This window comes from Peromyscus leucopus, chromosome X (assembly GCF_004664715.2).
Source record: "Peromyscus leucopus breed LL Stock chromosome X, UCI_PerLeu_2.1, whole genome shotgun sequence".
In the NCBI taxonomy this organism is placed as follows: domain Eukaryota; kingdom Metazoa; phylum Chordata; class Mammalia; order Rodentia; family Cricetidae; genus Peromyscus; species Peromyscus leucopus.
The window spans coordinates 11924219-11949861 of NC_051083.1; the positions used below are offsets into that span (position 1 = coordinate 11924219).

The 25643-nt window shown below is 38.6% G+C and overlaps 1 protein-coding gene across 4 annotated transcripts in view; it reads right to left on the reverse strand.

Moving 5' to 3' along the window:
- Positions 1 to 1104: 1104 nt before the first annotated feature.
- The window catches only part of Usp9x (ubiquitin specific peptidase 9 X-linked), a 122076-nt gene continuing 97537 nt past the window's right edge, over positions 1105 to 25643 (reverse strand). For 3 of the 4 annotated variants that reach the window (XM_037198866.1, XM_028875924.2, XM_028875925.2), the window contains exons 34-45: positions 23443 to 23584; positions 20381 to 21131; positions 19382 to 19505; positions 18227 to 18452; positions 16733 to 16862; positions 14079 to 14264; positions 13466 to 13686; positions 13287 to 13375; positions 9798 to 9954; positions 9017 to 9229; positions 7817 to 7912; positions 4880 to 5017 (exon numbers count right to left, since the gene is read on the reverse strand). In XM_037198866.1, coding sequence (XP_037054761.1) covers positions 4880 to 5017; positions 7817 to 7912; positions 9017 to 9229; positions 9798 to 9954; positions 13287 to 13375; positions 13466 to 13686; positions 14079 to 14264; positions 16733 to 16862; positions 18227 to 18452; positions 19382 to 19505; positions 20381 to 21131; positions 23443 to 23584 — 2473 coding nt within the window. Of the gene's footprint in view, positions 5018 to 7816; positions 7913 to 9016; positions 9230 to 9797; positions 9955 to 13286; positions 13376 to 13465; positions 13687 to 14078; positions 14265 to 16732; positions 16863 to 18226; positions 18453 to 19381; positions 19506 to 20380; positions 21132 to 23442; positions 23585 to 25643 lie in introns of all 4 variants that reach the window. The other variant, XM_028875920.2, reaches the window with a different exon arrangement.

Here is a 25643-nt window from a genome sequence, read left to right on the forward strand (position 1 = left end):
TTCTGGCCTGCAGGGATGCAGGCAGAACACTGTATGCATAATAAATAAAATATTTTTTTAAAAAAGTATGGAATTATTCTCAGAATGTGCATGTATCATATAATGTGATTTGTGTTTACACTACGGTCTCACTCCCAAGATCTCACATATGCAAGGAACTCCCGAGCCCCTGATGTTGAGCACTTCTTGTCCCAAATATTTAGCTAAAGGATTATAAAATTCATAGAGTAATGGTCAAATCAGTTTTCCAAAAGGTAAGAATTTTGTATTTTATTTGGTTTTATATAGTTCTGATAGGGTCTTTCAGTACAGGATGGCCTCAAATTTAGTAGTAGAAGATGACCTTGAACTGCTGATCCTCCCCTTATACTATGCCCCAATTTTTCTAAAAAAAAAAAAAGTGGCCAGGCAGTGGTGGCGCACACCTTTAATCCTAGCACTCGAGAGGCAGAGACAGGTGAATCTTCTCTGTGAGTTCGAGGCCAGCCTGGGACAGAGAGTGAGTTCCAGGACAGGCTCCAAAGCTACACAGAGAAACCCTGTCTCGAAAAACAAAACAAAAAAAGGGGAAAAAATCATATATACCTGACACTTTGGAGGCTGTGACAAAAGGTCATAGTTTGAGGTCACCTTGGTTACAATCTAAACTCCAGACCAGCCTGAGCTGGTGTTTCATTAAAAAAAATCAAATGTGAGGAATATTTGAAATGCCTTTCTTCAGCAGTAATCCTTGAAGTATTCCAACTTTGGAGAAGCATCGACAGGTTTTGCAGAAGTCAAATGTACTTTTTCAGTCACTGAAAAGTAACAGATGAAATGCTAAAGAGAATTTTTACACTAACTTAACCCCTCAAAACAGAGAACTTTTCAGATTTAAAATTAAGACCCAATGTTCAGCTGCTTAGACATGAACACATGCTGGATCTATAAATGACCCATTCTAAACATTTCTCTTAAAAAATTCAAGGGCCAGGAGAATGTGGCTCAGTGATATAGCACTTGTCTATATATTTGAGGCCCTGCATTCCACCCCCAGCAATACAGGGGGGAAATGGGCTTTAGAACTTAGAAACACTGTTTCAATAAATAAAAGAAAACCCAAAATTTAATTTATAAAGTTTTATTTTTGTATATGTGCTAGATCTTACGAACTGTGGACAATCTTTTATGTCAGTCTGTTGGCTTGTAAAAGGCTAAGAAGTATGTGAGATTTGGGTGGTGAAATTTCCTTTTGGGAACCCCAATTCCAAAATAAAAAAAAAATTGCACTCATTAGTGACTTTAAAATGTGGTTCACCTTCCCCCCACTTACACCTGTAAGTTTGGAGGACAAGTGCTACATACTTCTGCAAACACAAAATAATAGTTAAAAATACAATCGGCAGCAAGTTCTTAATACATTCAGCACTTCTTTAGTGATTTATCACACCCAAAACCTTATTTTCAATATGCAACACTCAAGTAGGTGCAGGACCAATTCTGGGTGGTCCCTGCGATGAAACCAGTACTGAGAACGGTTTTGTTGCTAACACAAAGCTGGGGTAAAGGGGTGCTGTTTTCCTCTATCAGCAGTCTGCATGTCCTCGTACCTTCAAACTAGAAATCAAAACTGGGCACTTATCACAAAAAGGCAATTTTCTAAAATTCTAAATAAGGCAGGATATAGCCACCAAATCAACCACAAAATTTGACAAAGTAAAATAGTCCATGGGAGAACATAACCTGGAAAAATACTAATAAAAACCCAAAGAACTATTCCAAAGTAGTCACCTGAATATTCACAGACTGTTGCTTTCCTTTACAAAAGTAATTCAAATAAAAAAGGCTCCTCATCTTTTTAACCAATATGAGGATTAAAGACTTAAGTTGTTATTGTTCACTAATAAAAGTTAATCATGAAAATAGAAAACATTTGAATAATTCTAGGTCTGTATAATTATAGCTGAGACAAAAAAGCTGGGAAATCATCACTGAGAAAAATCAATGAAAAGAAACAAAGCCCAAATATGATTATGTTTGTATTTCTGCCTCTGTGATGCTGAACATGATAATTCGGTTGGTGGAGGGCGGGCTTAGAAACAGCAGCAATATGGTGTTTACCAAGTTGTACACGGAAATACTTAGATCTGACTGGGCAAAGCCCCAGTTCACACAGTTTTACAATTAAAATCTCTTCAGTCTTTACGTTAACAGATTCTACTGTCTTCAATAGAGTAATCATGCCATTTAGAAATGTGGGAGTATTTCAAAGGAAGACTAGTGATTCTGCAACAAACATTTAAAGGAGGAAACATATGGCTCAAAAGAATCAGTTGAGAGAATCAAATAATTTTTAGGCACTTTAAGACTTGAAATTTAAAACGTGCCATTTATGTTTTAGAGAAAGACCTCAAAATCACCACTATGTTGCTCTTACAATAACATGCATCTTAAAATTTCCGGTTATACATTAATGCTTAAAGAGTTAAATATAGAAAATAATTTGCACAAACAAACAAAAATAACTCTGTTCACTTTCCCTCACTCGTGGTCACAACACAGACCAGCTCTTTCTCAAATGGAGGGAAACATGACTCATAAGCCCTCATTAGGAACGGGTGGGCTTATACACTCAAAGCAACTAATGGGGAGGGGGAATCCCTCCAAGACAAAAAATTCACAGCCTTTGAGAATGTCAAGTTTTCTCTTATCTAGGAAGTCACTAAGTTTTATGTATTTCATAATTTTGTTAAGGAGCAGAAAATATCAAAATTGTCTGTCAGATGGTAAGATAATGTAACTAGTACCAGTTACTTGTCCAAACAAAGCTAACCTACTCCACTACTTGAGGAACTTTGAAAACTTCCAGTTGGAAAGGCAAACACTGTACAACCTTTGCTCAAACTTCAATTCAGGCTGGAGGTGCAGCTCAGTGGTAGAGCACTTGCCTGGAGTGCTTGAGGCCCTGGATCCCCAGCTCCACAAAAACTGAAACAAAAGCCAATTCTGAAGTAAACAGAATCTATCTAGTGTCAAAAGTTGCTAAAATTATAGGAAGCCTAGAAGCAGGATTATGGAATACTGCAAATAAGATACCAAAGCTATATCTTAAATACTGCCCCTTTTAAATCACAAAATAACAATGCTCAATTTTGCTTCTGCTTTGACCAGTGCCAACTATAGCCTTTCAACATTTTCCTATCAACTGAAATGTAAAAAATACAACCAAGCTTGTGCTCATTAAATATACATGTATATAAAAAAATACAAAAAGTCTAAGATTGATTGTTAGGGGAACTTTTATAGCATCAACATCCTGTTTTCCAAGTCCTTTTAGGAAAGAGCCAATCTTTCTGTGCATAATATATGCAGTCTTTAAAAAAAAAAAAAAAGCAAGAGAGAAGGTACCAAAACCACCAAACACACCACAGGACAAAAAGTTCTTCTTAAATCAAATTCTATTTGCGAATTCAGCAAAATAATTTCTATAAAATAAAACAGCAAAATATTTAAATAGGGTGGGTTGTATCTGTTTGCAGGGGTATTTGGTTTTAGACAGTTTCCAAAAATTATACACATTCAAGTCACCAATTCTCTTTGAAATACAGTATTAACTGATGAATTCTTTTATCTTCATTCAAATTGTTTATTCTAAAATTGTGATACCTCAATTATATTAACTACCAGTAATCTTTTATTTTTAAATTAGACCCTGCTTTGAACATTAAAATTTTTGGAATGGAAAAGGAGCTAGGACAATTCTTGCTTTCAAGTAAAATTATGACTGAGCAGAGAATCAGTCAGACATCTTGGTGCAGAGGTAATCCAAAGACTGTGGGGTTCTCTGGCTTCTGCATCATTGGGGTCCAGCAGAAGGACAGTTTGAGAAGAGTCACTTAGTAAGCTCTACCAAAGAACAAAACAAGCACACCAAATACAGTCTTCTACTAGGCTCCAGCCAGCATCCTGGCATAGCAAATTTTTGCATATTTGTTTTAAATCTTTCAAAATTCCCACCACTAAATCGATAAATTTAAGTGTTCTTTATCCCACCCAGAGATCTGCACTGTCAAACACAAGAAGGAACACGTGTGCAACTGAGAACTGCTTGCTTGCCACAGTTCTCCCCTCAGCCTGTATTTTATAGTCTAGGGTTTAAGAAGGAAAGCTCCGAGCAATGCAGCCTCCATGTCAGGACAACTGCAGTCATTATGGTAATATTTCCTCATTGGCTACACTACCTTGTGTGAAGCCATGCTAAATGTTACAGCATATCTATAGCTTCAAAGTGATTAACCTAACATCAGAATAAAAAGGCAATGAAAAAGATCTAGAAACATAGTACATCACCAATTTTCCACATCAACCAAATAATTAAAAGGTAACCAGCCTTACATTGCTCATAGTAAAATTGACTCCAGTGGCAAAGAATGAACATGAAACTACTGGTGTGACATGAATGGGCTCTTTTGTTGCTGTTGGTTTACTTTTTGTTTTTGTAAAGGAGGTGATCCAACTGCCACAAGGTAGGCAACACTGGCTGCAGAGTGCAGTGGGTATAACAAGAAAATTAATGTAGTTTTTGTAGATCTGTGAGTCTCATCAAGGAAAGAAAAAGTTTCTTGCTTAAGAATTAACAGTCAAACATTAATATACTATATACACCTTTGCCATTTACACATTAGCATCAGGCCATTTATTACAAAACACTATACACTTTCCACTGCAGGCGGGTTATATATTGACAGCATATTTCTGCAGATAAGACAGTGAATAAACTCTCCACTCCATGTTGATTAGGAATAGTTTTTCTAGTTTTAAATATTAGCCAGACACAGAAAAAAGTTGGACTGTAAGGCCTGGGTGCACAGTCTTGATGGAACCAGTTAATATGTGCATTTCACTGATCCTTGGTCTGAGGTGGGGACACTTCTTCACTGCCTTCATAATTTTCTTGTGCTCGTTGGCCAGTTCTCTGAGGGTTATTCATGTGATGTGCTGCTGGGCCTGTATATGGCTGTCCATGCACATGGTTATTCTGAAAGGTAAAAGAAATCTGTGCATTACAATTTTTCCATGGCTGGAGAAATGGATCAGAGGTTAAGACTATGTACTGGTCATACAGAGGACCTGAGTTTGGTTCCTAGTACCCATGCCAAGTGGCTTATAACTGGCCTAACTCCGGCTACAGGGTTTAACACCTGAGTCTCTGCAACTTACACTCACTTGCATATACACACAATACCATAATTAAATGTGGCAAAATAAATCTAGGAAAAAGTCAACCTTTTTCCAACAGCAAGCACACTTTAAAACCATGAGTTGAAATTGTTGGGAATGTAAACATTTATTTTATTCTTAGGACTTACTTCTAAATACACTTGCCTAATAACGAAAACTGGTTGAAAAAGAAAAATCTTACAGGCAAATACAAACCTCAGGACCCTAAAGACCAAGTGATTGGGTAAGTATGTAAAAATCTTTGTCTAAAGTGATTTTTTTAGTGTCAAATATGTATATTTAGGGACTAGAGACAGCTCAGTGGTTAAGAGCACCAGCTGCTCTTCTTGCAAAGGAACTAGATTTGATTCCCAGCACTCACATAGTGGATCACCACCACCTTTAACTATAGTCCTAGGGCTTCCAGTTCACTTTATACACGCAAACAAAACACGAATACACATAAGAAAAAATATAATCCTCTTATTAGTATATGTGTAGGTATGTATATCATAATGTGTATGTGAAGGTCAGAGGACAGCTTGAAGGAGTTATTTTCTCCTTTTACTATAATGGTTGGTCCTAGGGACTGAACTCAGATGGGGCTTGTATGGTAAGCGCCTTTACCCACTGACTCATTTTGCTAGCCCAGTGCCAAACGTTTAGGTGTGTGTAAGCCTGACAAATTAAAATACCCCATTACTGTTCTTGGTTTAGTTTTCAAAGAATGATGTGAGGGCTAGCCTACATGAACACTGACTCTTTCACAGGATAAACCTGATAGACCATGACCTGAAATCCATAGGTGCAACTGCTTATGCAGACAAAATTATTAATGTTAATTATTAATGCTACTGAGATCACAACAAGGCTGAAGAAAAAGTAACTAGGCTAGATTAAAATATAGGCTGCTCAGCCAGGCAGCGGTGGCGCATGACTTTAATCCCAGCACGCGGGAGGCAGAGGCAGGTGGATCTCTGAGTTTGAGGCCAGCCTGGGCTACCAAGTGAGCAAGTGAGTTCCAGGAAAAGGCGCAAAGCTACACAGAGAAACCCTGTCTTGAAAAACCAAAAACCAAAACAAACAAACAAAAAAAATAAGCTGATCAAAGTAACTTCTGTGCTGGTTCCTGAATTTTTTTTTTTTAAAGGCTAGGGACTAGTTGTGTATGTAGCCCTGGCTGGCCCTGAAGCTGACTATGTTGCCTTTCCTTTAATGCCAGCACTCAGGAGGCAAGCAGATGTCTGAGTTAGAGATCAGCCTGGTCTATAGAGCAAGTTCTAGGATAGCCAGGGAAACACACAGAAATCCAGTCTTGAAAAACAAAAATAAAAAAATAAAATGAAAAAAGAAAAAGAAAAAAGAAAAGAAACTTACTATGTCAACCAGGCTGTTTCTGCCTCTCCCAGTACTGGAATTACAGAGGAGTGTCACAGTAACTGTTCTGTATCTTTTCAAATGCCTGAACCTGTCGGGGTGAGGTTTTCTTTATAACCCCGTAAGCCAGGCCAAGATTTTAGGCTTCATGTACAATTATTCTAGATTATGAAAATAACTACATGGAAAAAACACTAATTATTCCTTGTGGTTCCATTTATACCTTGAAAGGTAAGGTTGCCTTAAGTGCTGTTCTCATGGCATGCTTTCCAGACCAGTAACATCTGTGAACTTGTCAGGATTAGACTGTCAACAGATCTCAAGCCCTCACCCCTCCAAAGACAGGGTCTTAATACATAGTCCTGGCTTGTTTCAAACTCGAGAGATCTGCCCATCTCTGTCTCTTGAGTGCTGGGGTTAAAGGTAAGTCAGACACTCTTGAGTTCTAGCACTCTGTACCATGCCAGGAAGCCAGTGTCCATCTGTATACTACTGCCATCTCAAAACATTTGATTTGGCCTCATCTACATTTTAGGAATGTTCCCATTTAGGACATTATTTCTTTACCCACTTTTGTAATTTGACAGTTAATCACCTGTAGAAACATGCCAAATTCCCCATAATTTTTACTGCCAATGAAATCCCAGGCTAAGCAACATTAATTCACTGCCATATCTTTGTGTTTTCAGAATCCACTAGCAGACTTAGCTGAAGAAGTGTCGTCCTAATCCTTCACACACTGAGCAATGATTATTATTTTATGCTGAGAAGAATCATGCAGTTTTTACCCACTCTATTCTAGTATAAGACATATCTATTTGGTAAGGGAACGACATCACTGGGGCAAGTTAAATTTGCACCATGACCCCACTCCAACCATTCTTTTGATCATGTACCCCAAGTTAGTTTAGATAATCTCTGAGTTTACAGTCATGGTAAAAAGCCATCCTTTACAAGTAAAGAATGAGATTGGTTCCAGAGCAGTGGTTCTCAATCTTTGGGTTGCAACCTCTGGGGATGGTCTGAATTACCTTTTCACAGTGGTCACGTATCAGATTTCCTGCATATCAGATATTTAAATTATGATTCATAACAGTAGCAAAATCACAGTTATTAAGTAGCAATGAAAGTAATTTTATAGTTGGGGGTCACTACAACATGAACTGTATTTAAGGGTCACAGCATTAGGAAAGTTGAGAACCACTGTAGAGGTTAACCCCACTATCTGACTCCTGTTTACCTGCTGATACTGAGATCCAGGGGAATGGGGGTATAATGGGGCATCTTCCGGCGGAGGTGACTCATGCTCATCTGGGGCATCTTGGTCATCTGGTTCCTAATTTAAAAAAAAGAATAATAATGCAGGCATCATCAAACTCACTGCTAACTCTTGTTGATTTAGCAACAACTTTTAAAAACTGTTTATTACTCCTGCAACCTAAGGCTCAGGGAACCTTCCCAACCACTGAGGGGGCAGAAGATTATAAAGAGCCAGAGGAACAGGATGTCTGCTGTGAGACTGTCTCCTAGAAATGCCAGGGAAGCCACAGACATACATACATGGCTGCCTAAACAAGGATACCAATAGAAGTACTAACATGGAAGGAGGAAATGTCATGAGATTTCAAGCCTAGACAGAGAATTAAAGGTAAACAAAGAATGCTTAAAGCAGGAAAATTATATCCCCTAGGTAGAGTCCCCCAATTACTTATCCAATACCAAATGGTCAGCCCTAAAATAATAGACATTTAAGTAACTTTATATACACTGAGCAGGTTATTTGTAGATTTAGGGATATAGACATATGTAACAACATTTAAAGAAAAAGAAGTCATGAATCTAAGACAAAACAAGGGGGTGCATGGGAGTAACTAAAAGGGGAGAATAATGTGGTTATATTTTAATTTGAAAAAATTTACCTTCACATGTGTTATGGTTCATATGCACACACATACAGAATAAAGGAATGATGTTAAAGGGGGTGGGGGAATGGAGCTGGAGAGACGGCTCAGAGGTAAAGAGCACTTGCTGCTCTTCTAGAGGACCCAAGTTCAAGTCCTAATACCCAAATTGCAGCTCACAAAAATCTGTTAAACTCCAGTTCCAGGGGATCTAACATCCTTTCTTCTAGCCTCCATGGGCACCAGGAAGGCACATTGTGCACAGACATATATGCAGACAAAGTACCCATACACATAAAGGTTTACAAAACAATTAAAAGCTCCTAATTTGTATTCTCTTAGAAATGCATTTCTGAGGTTATAGCACAGTAATTTCTCTATGAGGTATCATTAACGTAACATGTCACTAATATTAAAGCAAGCACAACTCTAGCAAAGCCTTTAAGAAACAACACTGTCATTAATACACAACCAGTGGCCTAAAGAATTACTTTGCTTTCTTCCATTTCTATCTCTTGTAGACTGGTGGCTTTTTTTACCTCCTCAGGACAGAGTTCACAAGCTTTTGCAAGTGTCATCCTAGCACTATGTGATCTCTCCAAGAAATAGCCATTTGATGTTTCATTGCTTTGCACTGGGGGAGACCAATTGTTGTAAGTGTATTGAGGATTGCCAGTGTATGGTCTTCTTTCGAGTTCATCTCCAAGCCATTCCACTGCCCAGGTCCATTTCCTTTTAAGATCTCCATTGCCCTTTAAAAGTAAAACCATATACACATATAAGAGGATTTGGAATATCCCAAAGAACACTTAAAATGATAATCACCCCACAAATTCAGGATTCTGTTCTTTTTTTTCCCCTTGAAATGGAGTCTTGCTATGTAGCCCTGGCTGTTGTAGAACCTGTTGTCCTCTTTCCTTAGCCTTGAATATTGGGGTTATAGATAGATACCCACCATACCATACCTGGATTAAAACAAGATTTTATTTATTTATTTATTTTAGTTTTTCAAAACAGGGTTTCCCTCTTTAGTCCTTGCTGTCCTGGAACTCGTTTTGTAGACCAGGCTAGCCTCGAACTCAGAGATCCACCTGCCTCTGCCTCCTAAGTGCATATGATACCACCACCCAGCTAAAACAAGATCTTAATGTCATTTTTTCTTTCTTATTGTTTGTGGTGCTGGGGATTTAACTCCAAGGCTTTGTACATTCTGGGTAAACAGTATTCCTTAAAAGGCCTTAAACAGTATACTTTAAAGGCCTTAGCCCTTTAAAATAGCATCTGATTCAAATTTCTATGAAATTGTAAGAAAACACTCACCTGCAAGATCTGGTAAGCAACAGGACAACTGCTAAAGAGAGCTACCATACATTTTATACATTGGTATGCTCTTTTTTGATAGTGATTCTTAGAACGCTGGATTGTGTCAAACAGCCCGTCTCGGTCATCTGGAATTCCTTTAAGGGCATTATGAATTCTGAAAAACAATCAGAAGATAAAAACTTCTAAAATCTAATAGAAGCTAACATTTATTGAGTGTCTATTACATGTCACCCAGTAAATGTCTGTGAGTTCAGTTGTTTCATACTGGACAATACATACTACTATTAAATTTTGCAGAAGATGACAAAATTAACAGCTTGCCTAGGGTCAAACAGTTGCCAACCAGTCTGAGTCAAGTCTGTGCCCTAACAAACTTTACTTGTTCAAATTGCTTTTCTTAGAAAGTTTAAATATATTACCAGAAGCAAAGTTAGGACACTCAAGAATAACACAAACTTAAAAAAGTTAACAAGCAAGTTCACAAACAATGTAGTTGAGAATAATGTGCTTTATTTTTGTCTTTTATTTTTGACAAAGGGTCTCATTATGCAGCACAGAATGGCTTTGACCTCTCAATCTGACTGTCACAACTTCCCAACTGCTGAGATTACATGCTTATGCCACCATGCCCAGTGCCTGTATATTTTGTGTTAGGCATTACCTGCCAATCAGTAAACAAAATATGACATACCTGTAAGACTAAGTATAATTCAGCCATAAAAAGAAAATACCAATATATAGTATAATGTAAATGAATCTTGCAAACATTACAATGAAGGAAAACAATTAGACTCAAAATGCTCAATGTTATAATTCCATTTTGGCAAACTACTAATAGGCAAACTATAGAAGAAAGCAGATTAATGGTTGCTGAGGCTGGCAGAACCAAGAGTATCTAAATGGCTTCTTGCTGCTTGATCTAAGATACTATACAGAAATTGTACTTCTCAGTTTTTGTTGTTTTTTTGAGGGGAGTGGTGCTGAGGGTGAGGGCCAGCCTAACTCACGTTAGATTAAATGCTCTGTCATTAAGCTACTACCACCCTGACTGACAAACTGCTGAAACATCACTTTTGCCAAATCATGCTTTATTCCCACTAATATCAATAGTTTTCCAAATACCATCTTTAAGCAGTACTATCTTAGCAATGCAGGACACATGGGAAGACATTATAAATACATGAGACCTATTTATTTACCTACTAAAAAAAAAAAACAAAACCCAAAAAGCTCCACTATGCATTTCCTTCTTCCTGGTTTTTTCAAGACAGGGTTTATTTGTGTAGACTTCGCTGTCCCGGAACTCATTCTGTTGACCAGACTGGTCTTGAACTTAAAGAGACTCGCTTGCTCTCTGAGATTATTTTCAAGCCTGAGTTAAATGACTACTTTATTTCTCAAAGTTAACCCAATCTATGTTTTCATCACATTATACACTAAAAGAGAATTTAGGTATGTCTAACTATAAGGTTATACATTTTCTATTTTTTTGAGAAAGGATCTTGCTATGTAGTCTTGGCTGGCTCAGAACATAAAGGGATCTATCTACCTGCCTCTGCATTAGAGTGCTGGGATTAAAGGTCCATATATGCCATTACTTAATAAAAGCTATATAATCTTAAACACTGTTTTAAAAAGGAAAATACTAGAACCTAGACTACATTAAAATTATCTCAGGAGTGGAGTATCAATGGTGAAAGCTTTAACATTTAGCATCTAAGAAAACTGGTTCTTTGCTTACTGCTATTTCTGTAACAGTAATCTGAAACATACAATGTTAAAAAAAAGATCAAATTTGTAAATTCTGGCATCTGCAAACTCCACTAAGACTAAACATTGGCATTTTTTAAAAAGGTTTAAATTATTTTATGTGTAGGTGTAGTGTATGAGTGTTTTCCCTGCGCGTACACATATGCATCACTTATGTGCCTGGTGCCTTTAGGAATCAGAAGAGGGTGTCAGATCCCAGAGAACTGGAGTTACAGAGGGTTTTGACCAACTATGTGGGTGTTAGGAACTGAATCTGGGTCATCTCAAAAAGATAGTTAAGTCATCTCTACAGCCCCAAGAATGGATAATTTTAAAAATCAGTACTTAAAGTGCGTTGTTAGCTGTCTGTGATCATGTGCAAAGTAGCAAATAATTCAAGTTGACCAGAACTGGCCCTTTCCTAGCAGAGGTTGAATAAAGTGACTGCCTTGTTTGAGTTTCAAACTGTGAAGAAGTACCCTCTTTTGCTGTTTTAAATGGCCTTCAAGTATAGCACTGAAGTGCTTTAGTGCTGCCTAGTGTTTCTAAGCTGTGATGTATCTTACAGAAAATGTGTATTAGAGAAGCTCACATAATGTGGGAGGTATAAGCTGTTGGTTATAAGTTCAATGTTAGAGTTAGCAGTATATATAAAATTTTTTTGTTTTGTTTTTCGAGACAGGGCTTCTCTGTGTAGTTTTCGTACCTTCCTGGATCTTGCTCTGTAGACCAGGCTGGCCTTGAACTCAGAGAGATCCACCTGGCTCTGCCACCTGAGTGCTGGGATTAAAGGCCTGTGCCACCACTGCCTGGTTATATTTATTTTTTTTTAAAAAAGATTTATTTATTTATTATACATACAGTGTTCTGCCTGCATGTGTCCCTGTAGGCCAGAAGAGGGCGCCAGATCTCATTCCTGGTGGTCGTGAGCCACCATATGGTTGCTGGGAACTGAACTCAGGACCTTGGGAAGAGCAGTCAGTGCTCTTAATGGCTGAGCCATCTCTCTAGCCCAAGTATATATTTATTAAGATAACCAAATACACATTTTGTGTGTGTGTGTGTGGTGTGTGTGTGTGTGTGTGTGTGTGTGTGTGTTACACACGACAGTGGACAGCTGGAGAGAATTGGTTTTCCCTTTAACCATGGCCAAACTCAGGTCATCAGGCAGAAACAAGTACCCTTACCTACAGAGTCATTTTGCTGTTCCACCTAAGGTGTTTTTTGAGACAAGGTGTCCCTGCATCCCTGGCTAGCTTGAAACTCAGAGATCTGCCTGCCTCTGCCTCCCAAGAACTCATATGTATATCAAAGTCTATTGATGGTTTGTTTTCTTTTCTTTTTTTTTTTTTTAAGATTTATTTATTTATTATGTATACAGCATGTTTGCCTGCAGGCCAGAAGAGGGCGCCAGATCTCATTACAGATGGCTGTGAGCCACCATGTGGTTGCTGGGAATTGAACTCAGGACCTCTGGAAGATCAGTCAGTGCTCTTAACTGCTAAGCCATCTCTCCAGTCCGGTTTGTTTTCTTTTATTAAAAAACAATTCAGGCCAGGGCGGAGGTGCACGCCTTTAATCCCAGCACTTGGGAGGCAGAGGCAGGTGGATCTCTGTGAGGTCAAGGCCAGCCTGGGATAGAGAGTGAGTTCCAGGAAAGGCGCAAAACTACACAGAGAAACCCTGTCCCAAACCAAAACAATTCAGTTGAATGATGTTAAAAGGGTATTTATTTACCTGTGAGTCTGCCAGGAATCTTCAATCAGTAAGATTTGTAAAAGCAGATCCAAATAGGGCCGGAGTTCATAAGTATAAGAATATGCAACCTAGAAATAGGTAAGACACAGTGAATAATGGATAAATGGACAACAAATCAAGTAATAGTGATTTAGCAATGGTTATGTTTTTTTTTTAACCTGCCAAAGAAGTTCACTGAGGACGGTAGATGAGAACTGAGGATTCTCCCAGCAGCAAAAGCGAAGCAATTTGACGGTCTCATCAGAGTTACTGCAGTCTTCAATAATTTTCTTCACATAACTTGTTCTCACAAATAAAATGTCTACCACATTTTGTTGAATTGGCATTATAGGTTGTGATAAATTAGGATCACCAAAAGGATTTGGAAGAGAAGGATTACCTAAGATAAATACAGATTTGTCACCAATGAACAACCAATAAGCTTCTCTACAACAATGCAGACTTCTCAGAAAATGGCCTGTGAATGTGTTTTAGAAAAACGAGCTGTAGAGGTCAAGTTTCCCAAGCAAAACGAAGAAAAGTAGTACTATGTATTACAATGATTAGGTATACTAACACAAAAAATTTTACAAATTTAACCTAGTAGAAAGCAGAAAATGACTTTTATATTAATCATGTGAAAAGGTACAGGACTTTAAATATTATAAAATATTCCAAGCATGGACCTTCCTTCACATCCTTATTTTGTATTTAACTATCTTCAGTATTATATTTAATCTAGTTCTAGATCTGACCCAGAGTATTCAAAAACTACTGCCAAGAATACATTACCATTGATTGAAGACTGCATTCTTGAGGAGACATTGCAACATCGGATTAGCTGTGAGACTACTGAGTATAATTTGCCTAATTCAGCATACTGGTATTTAATTGGAGGGCCAGGACCTTCATCTAAGGACACAAGCATAAAGGTAGCAGGCACACTCAGTTTCAGCAGCTGTGTCTTCTCTGCCACTCCTACAGTCAAAAGGAAGACAGAAAACAGGCAGAGAAAGAAAAATGGGGAAGGAAAACATTAGGATCGAAAGAACTTTGTGAACAAAACCAACAGTTATTAAAAATATTTGTCTAGGCTGGAGGAATTGCAAAAGGTTAAGAGCACTGACTATTCTTCCAGAGGACCTGGGTTCAATTTCCAGCACCCACATGGCAGCTCATAACTGTCTGTAACTCCAGTTCTAGGGGATCTGGTACCCTCACTCAAATATACATGTAGGCAAACACCAATACACATTAAAAAAATATAATTTAGAAAAAAAATTTGTCGATCATTTCCAGGCTCTTCGTATGCGTATTCATGGTGCACATGTCTGTGGAGACCAAAGTTATGTTGAGAATCTTCCTCAAAAGCTCTTCCACCTTATCCTCTGTGGCAAGATCTCTCAGACCTAGAGCTTGCAGATACTTTATTTTACTAGCCAGTTTGCTCTGCAGATACCTTGTCTCAACCTTTTCAGGCTGGAATTACAGGCAAACCATCATTCATCACTCAGCATTTTCATGAGTTCTGAGGATTTGAACTCTTGTTCAACAAGCACTTTAACCACTCAGCGAACTTTCTAACCCTGATCTATCACTTTTTTTTTTTTTTTTTGAGATAGCGCTTCCTTATGTAGTCCTGGCTATTCTAGAAGTCACTATGTAGACCAGGCCAGCCTCAAATTCAGAAATCTACTTACTTCTATCTCCCAAGAGCTAGGATTATGCCTAACTTTTTTTTTTTTTCAAGGAAGAATTTCCCAGTGTAGTTTTGGTGCTTGTTCTGGATCTTGCTCTGTAGACCAGGCTGGCCTCACACTCAGAGATCCACCTGGCTCTGTCTCCTGAGTGCTGGGATTAAAGGCGTGCACCGCCACCGCTCAGCTGGATTATGCCTAACTCTTGCCTATCACATTATAATTAGGGATACACTGTTTTTTACCTGGATTCAGATTTACTAAACTAGGATAATAAATTTACCACTTTAGCAGTTTTAATATTGAATTCTATGCGAAACAGTGACCATTTGGCATAAGGGTGTAGACAACAGGATAAGGAAGACCTTACAGCCAGGAAAATTTAAAGTCTAGATGTGAACTAGACTGTAATCCCTACTATAAGAGCGATTAAGTGAGAAATAGGGTTCTGGTATGCAGCATAGGCTGGAGATCACAACCAACCATAAAGACAAATGAGAAGTAAAGAGGGCCATAAATCAGTAAGTTCTGCTTGGGCACAGAACTCAAATTTCAATGTAAAAGTTTTTTAAAGAAGTCATTAAAAAATAATTCTCTAAGTTTCTGAACCAGTTCTGAATATGGTCAAACAGAATTATCACTAATAGGGAATTTGCCAATAGTTATTTTAAGGTAAGCATACTAATACCTTATCGGCAATTCCCCCCTGCCACCCCTCACTCTCCCACCCTGCCAAGACAGGGTTTCTCTGTGTAGCTTTGTCTGTTCTGGAAGTCGCTCTACAGACCAAGATGGCCTTGAACTCAGAGAGATCCTCCTGCCTCTGCCTCTGGAGCGCTGGGGTTAAAGGAGTGTGCCACCACCGCCCAGCTGGCAATTTTAGTCATTTCTATTATAGGACACATATTTCCTGTCCAAGCTAATTAAAAGAAACACCAAAATAACAATGCAATAACTATTTGTTGCTTTTTTTGAGACACAATCTCATTGTCACTCTGGCTGGTCTAGAAACTCACAACTCACTATTAAGACAGGCTGGCCTCAAAATCAGGGATCAATCTGCCTCCCTAGTGCTAAAATTAAAGGTGTGCCCCTACACTTTAGCACTGGCAATGCCCATGTTTGTGGTAGACAAGTGTTCTCCCTAGATCCAATCTTTTGCAACAAAAATAGTGAAACTCAATAGAGCATGATATTTCAGTAAAGTTCTAGTAGTAACTGAACAAGAACAAGCAGGTAATATTGGAAAGAGCAAGCTACTTTGAGAAAGAAAGCTGTCAAACAGAGGCAGTCCTGTTCTAGGAAATCCAACACCCTCATATAGGCACATATGCAGGTAAAACACCAATGTACATAAAATAATAAAGCAAACAGACGCGGTATCATTGCTTAAGGAGGCAAAACTGAACAAACTTTCACCTGTGTTTATCAGAGGTATACATAAAAAATTATAAAGCACACAGAGGAAAAGGTTTGATGTAAAGAAAAATCTCTATAGTTCATCATTTGACCTTCTGGATGACTCATTTAACATAATACTTTAAAACAGAAATTATGGGCCAGGCGGTGGTGGCGCACGCCTTTAATCCCAGCACTCGGGAGGCAGAGCCAGGTGGATCTCTGTGAGTTCGAGGCCAGCCTGGTCTACAGAGCGAGCTCCAGGAAACGCACAAAGATACACAAAGAAACCCTGTCTTGGAAAAAAAGAAAAACCCAAAAAACAGAGATTATGAAAATTTCAATTCTTACCTAAATTGGCATACATTACAAATAAGTTGAAATACTGCTGTAAATGACGTCCATGCTCTGAAACTTCCCTCCTCAAGAGATTTAGTACTGCTCTAAGTAAATGGTCACTCAAGCTTAAGTTGTCATAAGCCTGTAAAGGAGAAAACACTAGTTAATTCTCAACAAGGAGAAAAAATAATTATACTCTAGTAAAAAGGAAACATGTATGTATATGTTGAACACAAGAATACTTCTCTGGAATGACTGATCACATGAACTCTATCTACCCTGCCTACCACCACTAGACTGATCCAAGGCCTTGTGTATGCTAATGCTAGAGAAGAACTTTGCCACTGAGCTATATTCCAAGATCTCTTCTTACTAATAGAGAAGCGTTGAAACTAAGTTGGCCCAAGCTGGCTTTGAATTTGCAATTCTCCAGCCTAAGCTTCTGAGGAGGCTGGGATTATAGGCCTGTGCCACAAACTATTAAAAGGAATTGATTCTTGCCAAAGGGAATGAAGACCTCAAGTAGGTTTCCCAGCTTTCCTTTTTCCTTTAATTAATTTTGTTTTGAGACAGGGTCTCAATGTGCAGAACCCAGGTTGTCTTTGAACTCTCACCCCCCCTGCCTTAGCTTCCCAGGTAGGAGAGTTACAAGCATGTGCCTCTACACTTAGCCTTTGAGTTAATTATAGATTTTTTTTAACTTTGCTGCAATTAAAACCAAAAATGCTCATTAAAAAATCCCAACAAGACAGGCATGGTGATGCATGCCTTTAAGCCTTTAATCCCAGCACCCGGGAGGCATAGGCAGGCAGATCTCTGTGAGTTCAAAGGCCAGCCTGGTCTACAAAGTGAGTTCCAGGACAGCCAGGACTGTTTCACAGAGAAACCCTGTCTTGAAAAACCAAACCAAACAAACAAAAACAAACCACCACCAAAATGAAGTAGATACGAAAATCCCATGTGGAAACACTATTTTGTAAGCTAATTAAAAAATAGGCCTGGGGAGATAGCTCAGTGGGTAAAGTGGGAGAGCTTACCACCCAAACAGAGGGCCAGGAGTTTGAGCCCTAGAACCCACATGGTGGAAGGAGAGAACTGACTCTCACAAGTTACTCTCACAGGTTGCTCTCCGACCATAATACTTAGGCTGTGGCACATGCACAACAAATACAAAATAAATGTTTAAAAAGCACGCGCACACACACACACACACAAATTTTCTTTAAGAAAATTCCCTTCTGTGCTAGAGATGGAAATCAGAGCCTTGTACATTTTAGGAATATTCTCAACCACTGAATCATACCCCAGGTCACCCACACATTTTTAAAGGGCAAATATTTACTGTTGCTTTTTATCCAGTAATTTTAATGGAACTCAGGTATCAGGCTTTGTTATTGTGGTAAATATTTAAAAAAAAACAAAGACATTCAGGTTTCTCTCTTCAACTTCAGGAAAACACATTTTTTTGGTAAATATACAAATAATTATCAACAAAGGCACAATTACCTGACTAGAAGGTCCAGGAGATGCAAAAGGTGAAGGACATGGCCCATCTTGCAAGGAAAAATGTGCAATGAAAACTATAAGTTTAGCAAATGCACCTCTCACTTCTGCACTAGGGCATTCCAAAAGGTATTCAGAAAATCGATTTGAAACATTAAAAAGGACATTGTGAGCAAACCAAAACCGCACGTTCTTGCTGTGACGAAGGAGAATACACAATGCATCATACCTAAAACAAAACAAACCACAACTATTAATTTAGGTCACTTATCCTACAGTAAAGAGATGGATTTCTAGGAAACAAAACATAGCAAACATCTTTTTTTCACTGAAGGCAGCAGCAGTAATGACCACTTCTAGTATTAATGTGGTGACACATGTCTTTAATGCTGGTGGATCTGAGTTCTAGGTTAGTTTGGTCTACAGAGAGTTCGAGGCTAGCTAGGTCTACACAGAGAAACTCTGTGGGGGTTGGGGGAAAAGACAGATGAATACTATATGACTTGGCCTAATATCATGGAATTACAAAATACATGAAAGCTACCATTGGTTACTAGAAGACTGTTGTTAGTCAAGTGGCCGTGGTGCCTGGTCTACATACAGAGTTCCAGGATAGTCAGGGCTACACAGAGAAACCCTGTGTCAAAAAACAAAAAGGCTCCCCAAACCAAAACACATTATTAAATGATGACAAAATACCTTCTTACTGGAGTATCTTCTAGGTAAGTAAAAAAAGGTTTTTATACTTATTTAGCTAAAAGGACTATTTGCAGGAATAGGTTCTCTCCTTCCACTATGTGGGTTCTAAGGAATCAAAATTCAGTTTTGTCAGGTTTGGTGGTAAGAGCTTTCATACACTGAGATATCTCATTGACTCTTAATAAGTAACAATTGTTAAAAAGACATTATAGCTGGGTATGGTGGCACATGCCTTTAGTTCCAAGCCAGCCAGTCTACAAAGCGAGTTCGACAGCCAGGGTTACACAGAGAAACCCTGTCCTGAAAAACCAAAACCAAAAAACAAACAAATACAATTACTATTTTTTAATTCTGTCTTTTAAATTTGAAACAATAACTTCATGGTTCTGAAAACATAAAGCACTCTACTAAAGAATCCCACCAAATTTTAAATAGGAATAAAAATCCAAAACAAGATACCAATCACTGGCAGAGCCACGAACTATTTTCTTTGTGTGAAATCCTGTAGTAAAGAGGAATCTAGCAGCAAGCTGAATACTAATCATAGTGATTTCTTCTGCTTCGGGAGATAGGTGATCTTGTCCTAAAAACAAACAAACAAACAAAAAACCAAACATATACACGTATTTAAAAAACAATCAAAATTTCTGGTCAAGCCCCACTTTCAAACTAGTTTGTACTTTGTGCTCTCAATTTGTTAATATAAAAGAACTCTTCTTAGATTACTTACAGAATTCCCATTCCTGAATTTGGCACTTAATATAAACAAACAAACAAACAAACAAACAAAAATGCCGGCCATAATGGTGCACCATTTTAATCCCAGCACTCAGGACGTAGAGGCTAGTGAATCTCTGTGAGTTCTAGGCCAACCTAGTCTACAAAGTTGAGTTCCAGGACAGCCAGGACTATTACAGAGAAACCCTGTCTTGAAACACCAAAACCAAACCAAACCAAACCAAACCAACCAATCCCCCCCCCCCCAAATCAACCAATACAAAACAAAAAAACAAACAAAAAAACCAAGGCTGGGAATGTAGCTCAGTGGCAGTGTTCATCTACCATGCACAAGGTCCTGGGTTCAAATCCCAGCACCACATTAAAAAAAATACTGGGAAACAACAACAACAAAGAAGCTGAGGTCGAAGCAAGCCTGGTCTGCAGAGTGAATTCCAGGACAGAGAAACCCTGTCTTGAACCCTCCCCCCACAAAAAAAGGAATAAGGATTAGAAAGATGCCTCAGCAATCAAGAACACTTTTAGAGGATAGAGGTTAAGTTCCCAACATTTGACTCTGTAATTCCAGTTCCAGTGAATCCATGTACACAAAGCATAGACATACATGCAGGCAAAACATTCATACATAAAAAATGGATAAATCTAAAAAAGAAAAAGCAAGGCTTATGCGTATTAATAAATAAATTACCCTATGCTATAGGAAGCTAACTCGACACTTACCTGGAGGAGGGTTTAAGTAAACACCATTACACGTAAGTAGTTTTTTCATAAACTGAAAGTATTCCAGACTGTACTGCATTCGGTTGTGCATGAACTGTACATTCTGCTTCCGCACACTTCTCTCAATGGCTGATGGCATAACAATCTGATGGGGTCTTGTGGTGATAGCAATCTCCGATATGTATCGTATCACCTCATCATCATGGTCTATTGTGTCCATTCGTTCATAAAAAAGTATATAAGCATTCCACCACCTTTTCTGGCGCCTGTACGACATGCGCTTCATCATGTGATCAAACACTTCTCCCATGTACTCGCCACCAAAACACTGGTTTTTCATTTCTTCGTCGTCATCCATTTTACACTCTGTTACGTCTCCATCATCAAACTTATACCACCGATTCTTTTCACCATCTCCTCCATTCCTCTGAATGATGTAAGAATAATAATGTCCCCCACTTGCTTGACCACTGTGCACAAGCACACCAACAAGTCTGTATTTTGTGCTTCCTGCTTTCTCTTCAGACTGCTCATTCTGTTGTATCAGTTGACTTTCTGGGTTTACGTTATCCCCCTCTAGCTTAGCAACACCTGCAACTGTGTAAGGTTCCATGTCTAACTCTCGAGGAAATTCAAAGTAATCATTGAACTTGATTGCACATTCTCTTTCCCAGTCATAATCGAATCGTTTTAGTTGGATAGCAAGTACGGGAGGTAATTTTTTAATTAGCAAACGCTTTACAGTATCAACCTAAAATAAAGAGAAAATTAATAGATACAGTCCACTATAAAAAACAAACCAAAATCCAAGCAACCACCACCACCACACTCCCAAATCAGAAAGTGAACCTAGGCTGTCTCACATGCTAAGCAAGCACTCACCTTTAGCTATACCTCCAATTCTTTTTTGCCCAGGCTTGTTTTAAACTTGCTTTGTAGCCCAGACAGGACTTGAATGTGTTATCCTATTGCTTCAGCCTCCTAGTTGAGGTTACATGATTGTGCTATCAAGACCAGACCAATCAAACATTTTTCTCTTGGAATTTTTTTTTGTTTTTGTTTTTTAAGATAGGGCCTCATACTATATAGTTCTAGTTGGCTTCAGGCTATGTAGTTTAGGCTCATCTGGACCCAAGGTAACTCTGGTGCTTTGGCTTCCCTTGCATAGTGGTAAATCAAACTATTTGATGTGTAAGTATATACCACATGTGTGCCTGGTGGCTGAGGAGGCCAGATAAGGGCAACAGATTCCCTGAAACTGGAACCATAGATGACTGTGAACTGCCATGTGGGTGCTAAGAGACTGAATCCAGGTCCTCTAAAAGAGCAGTAACCATTCTTCACTGTGAGTTATCTCCCCAGCCTCTTAAGCAAATTCTTTTTTTTTTTTTTTTTTTTTTTTTTTGGTTTTTCGAGGCAGGGTTTCTCTGTGTAGCTTTGCGCCTTTCCTGGAACTCGCTTTGGAGACCAGGCTGGCCTCGAACTCACAGAGATCCGCCTGCCTCTGCCTCCCGAGTGCTGGGATTAAAGGCGTGCGCCACCACCGCCCGGCGCAAATTCTTAAAAACAAAACAAAACAAATTATAATCACTGTATCAAGTTTTCTTAAGACTTACTTGGATTGCAATCATAAGGTAATTCTGTGAGGTTGATGTAAACATTAACTGGTTAATATGGAAACAGCTTATACCAGTTATTAGAAATTGCAAAAATTAGTTATTTACATGTTACTTACTGCCTGGTTTCTATACTGTCCTTGCCTCTAGCCACTGTTTGTTATTTTTTTGTTGTTCTGTTTTTCGAGACAGGGTTTCTCTATGTAACCATCCTGGCTGTCCTGGAATTCACTTTGTAGACCAGGCTAGCCTCGAACTCACTGAGATCTGCCTGCCAATGCCTCCCAAGTGCTGGGATTAAAGGCGTGCGCCACCACCGCCCAAGCCCGTTGTTTGTTATTTATAGTTATCCCAATAAAGGTTGTTTTCTGTAAGCAACTGAAGAAATAGTTTACTTTTTATTGGGCAATTAGAAGGCAGTTAATATTACACAGGTGATAATATATTTGAGATCCTTACAACCTTAAGATGGCACTACTGAAACTTAAAGATAGGATAAGAGTCCTGGTGAAGTTTAGCAACCTGCCTCATGTCTGAGAGCTATGGTGACAGACAATGTTGCTTCATAGCCCATAAAACCCAATGTACAGACTTTAATACTTCTCTAAGTGGTGTGGTAAGCCAAATAATACGAGTGACTTAGAGGTGAAATGGTTTGGAAGCTAGAAAAGGTAAACATAATTTACTATTTATACATTTGAACATCCTTCTCCCTCGAAGAGCTAAGTTCCCATAGGTAAGATCTAATTAGGTACAAAAAACAATTTTACTCTATTTAAAAAATTAATAGTTTTGCCGGGCGGTGGTGGCGCACGCCTTTAATCCCAGCACTTGGGAGGCAGAGCCAGGCGGATCTCTGTGAGTTCGAGGCCAGCCTGGGCTACCAAGTGAGCTCCAGGAAAGGCGCAAAGCTACACAGAGAAACCCTGTCTCGAAAATCCAAAACAAAACAAAACAAAAAAAATTAATAGTTTCAGCAAAACAATCCTTGTCATAAGAGGAAAAATGGTTTCCTCCATCAGCTCTGTATTTTCTTGGAAAAACAAATCTGTGTTAACTCACAACAAAGGTGCTATCAAGCTATTATAATTTTATATTTCCTAGCCTTTTCTGGCACTACTTTTGAACTTCCTTAACACACACACACACACACACACACACACACACACACACACACACCTTTTTTATTATCATGATAAAGGAAGATTAAAAAAAAGTGTGAACTTCAGATCCACCTCCAAGCCCCATGTCTTTTTTTTTCTTTTTATAAAGGACCTACCAAGTCCAATTTGTGCTGTCCATATTCTTCTGGGTGTAAGGCCATTCACTGGATTGCAGTCCATTTACCAGGACTTAAAGAAGTGGTCTTTCCCTCACCAGGAGCTATCAACTATCCATAGCTCCTTAGTTAGAAGTATCATAGTTATCTTAACAGACAATTCATACCTTTTTATTGCATTTTTCACAATGATAAGCATTTGCCCCTTCTAACAAATCTCCTTTGACATACTGCTCCAAAGAATCAAGAAGATTTTGGTGGTTTCTAATGTCTACATTCAGAGTCGTAAAGGATTCTTCACATTCGTACCTAAAGGTATTTAAGAAATTATCAGAAAAGGATTTACTCTTTAGTTCTCTAAATATTTGATTATTTACATATTTAATGAAAACTAAATCTGTAATACTTAGATTATAAAACCCCTAAGTCATGGAATATTACCAATACCAATGGCATTTCCTGGTTAGTTAGATTGTTCTGGTCACTACATTAGGTTGATTATACATTCTATATGTTAAATTCTTTGCCTTCTGGTTTCTCAGAAAATTGGGAATTGATCTACCTCAAGACTCAGCCATGCCACTCTTGGGCATATACCCAAAAAATGCTCAATCATATCACAAAGATACATGCTCAACTACGTTCATAGCAAAACTATTCATAATAGACAGAACAACCTAGATGCCCGTCAACTGAAGAATGGATTAAGAAAATGTGGTCATATACACAATGGAGTACTACTCAGCAGAGAAAAAAATGACAGTGATGTGGCATGGTCTGTATGTAAAATTGCTCTGATTGGTCAATAAATAAAACACTGATTGGCCAGTGGCCAGGCAGGAAGTATAGGCGGGACTAACATAGAAGAGAATTCTGGGAAGTGGAAGGCTGAGGAAGGGAGTCACTGCCAGCTATTGCCATGGCAAGCAGCATGTGAAGACACCGGTAAGCCATGAGCCACGTGGCAAGATATAGATTTATAGAAATGGATTAATTTAAGCTATAAAAACAGTTAGCAAGAAGCCTGCCACGGCCATACAGTTTGTAAGCAATATAAGTCTCTGTGTTTACTTGGTTGGGTCTGAGCTGCTGTGGGACTGGCGGGTGACAGAGATTTGTCCTGACTGTGGGCAAGGCAGGACCAGAAAAACTCTAGCTACATGATAGCATGAAATTTGCAGGTAAATGGATGAAACTAGAAAAAATCATCCTGAGTGAGGTAACCCAAACCCAGAAGGACAAACATGGTATGTACTCACTCATAAGTGGATACTAGATATAAAGCAAAGAACAATCAAACTGCAACCCACAGAACAGGGAGGCTATATAGCAGGGGGGACCCTAGGATAACTGTGGCTTATAAGTTTTGGTTTTACTCAATCACTGGGCAAGCCTCTATGAAACATTTCACCATTACGATAAGAATTTATACTGTATCAAGCTGATAATAGAAAAATAAATAAATAAACATGAAAGAAAAAAAACAGGGCTAGAAAGAAAAAAGCTGTGGGGCGTGACGAAGAGAAGGGGGTAAAGGGAATAAAGCCAAGAGAAACAAAAAAAAAATTCTTTGCCTTCATGACAAATTGCTAGAGAACTATCACCACCCACATTTGAGTGGAATGCGTTTGAAACTTTAGTCAAAAGAACTAGGTAAAATGGAAATTAAGACTGGCTAGCTGGGAGGTAGTGGAGCCCGCCTTTAATCCGAGCACTCTGAGTTCAAGGCCAGCCTGGTCCACAGAGGGAGTTCCAGGACAGCCACGGTTACACAGAGAAACCCTGTCTTGAAAAACAACAACAAATAATAGGGCTAGCTGGGCTTACAGTTTAAGCTCTTTTAGTCTGCCATGTTGTTTTCACAGTAATTAATTATGGGTCCCATTGTCTCTGTGGCAAGTGCTCAATTTTCCAATTTTAGTAAAAGTAGACAGACAATACATAATTGAGTGAGCAAATTCCAATAAGACTTTATAGAACAGTTAACTAGCTAGATTAGGCCCATGCTCTAACAGTTTTTTAACCACCATTCTAGGCAAACAAAGTCTTATAGTAGGAGACTTGGATTCTACTTGATTATACTGGATATAACAAAAACAGACTAGTTTAGTTGTTGGTCAAGAATTATGGATCTGGCTTAAAGATTATGTTCTTTTAAAATTTTCTCTTGGAAGCCCAGTGGTGGTGGCATCTGCCTTTAATCCCAGCACTTGGGAGGCAGAAGCAGGCAGATGAGTTTGAGGCTAGCTTGGACTATACAGCAAGTTCTAGGACAGCCAGGGCTACACATAGAAATCCAGTCTTGAAAAACTAAGAAAATCTCTTAGTTTTACAAGATTGATAGAAACAAATAACCAAAATGTTGGTT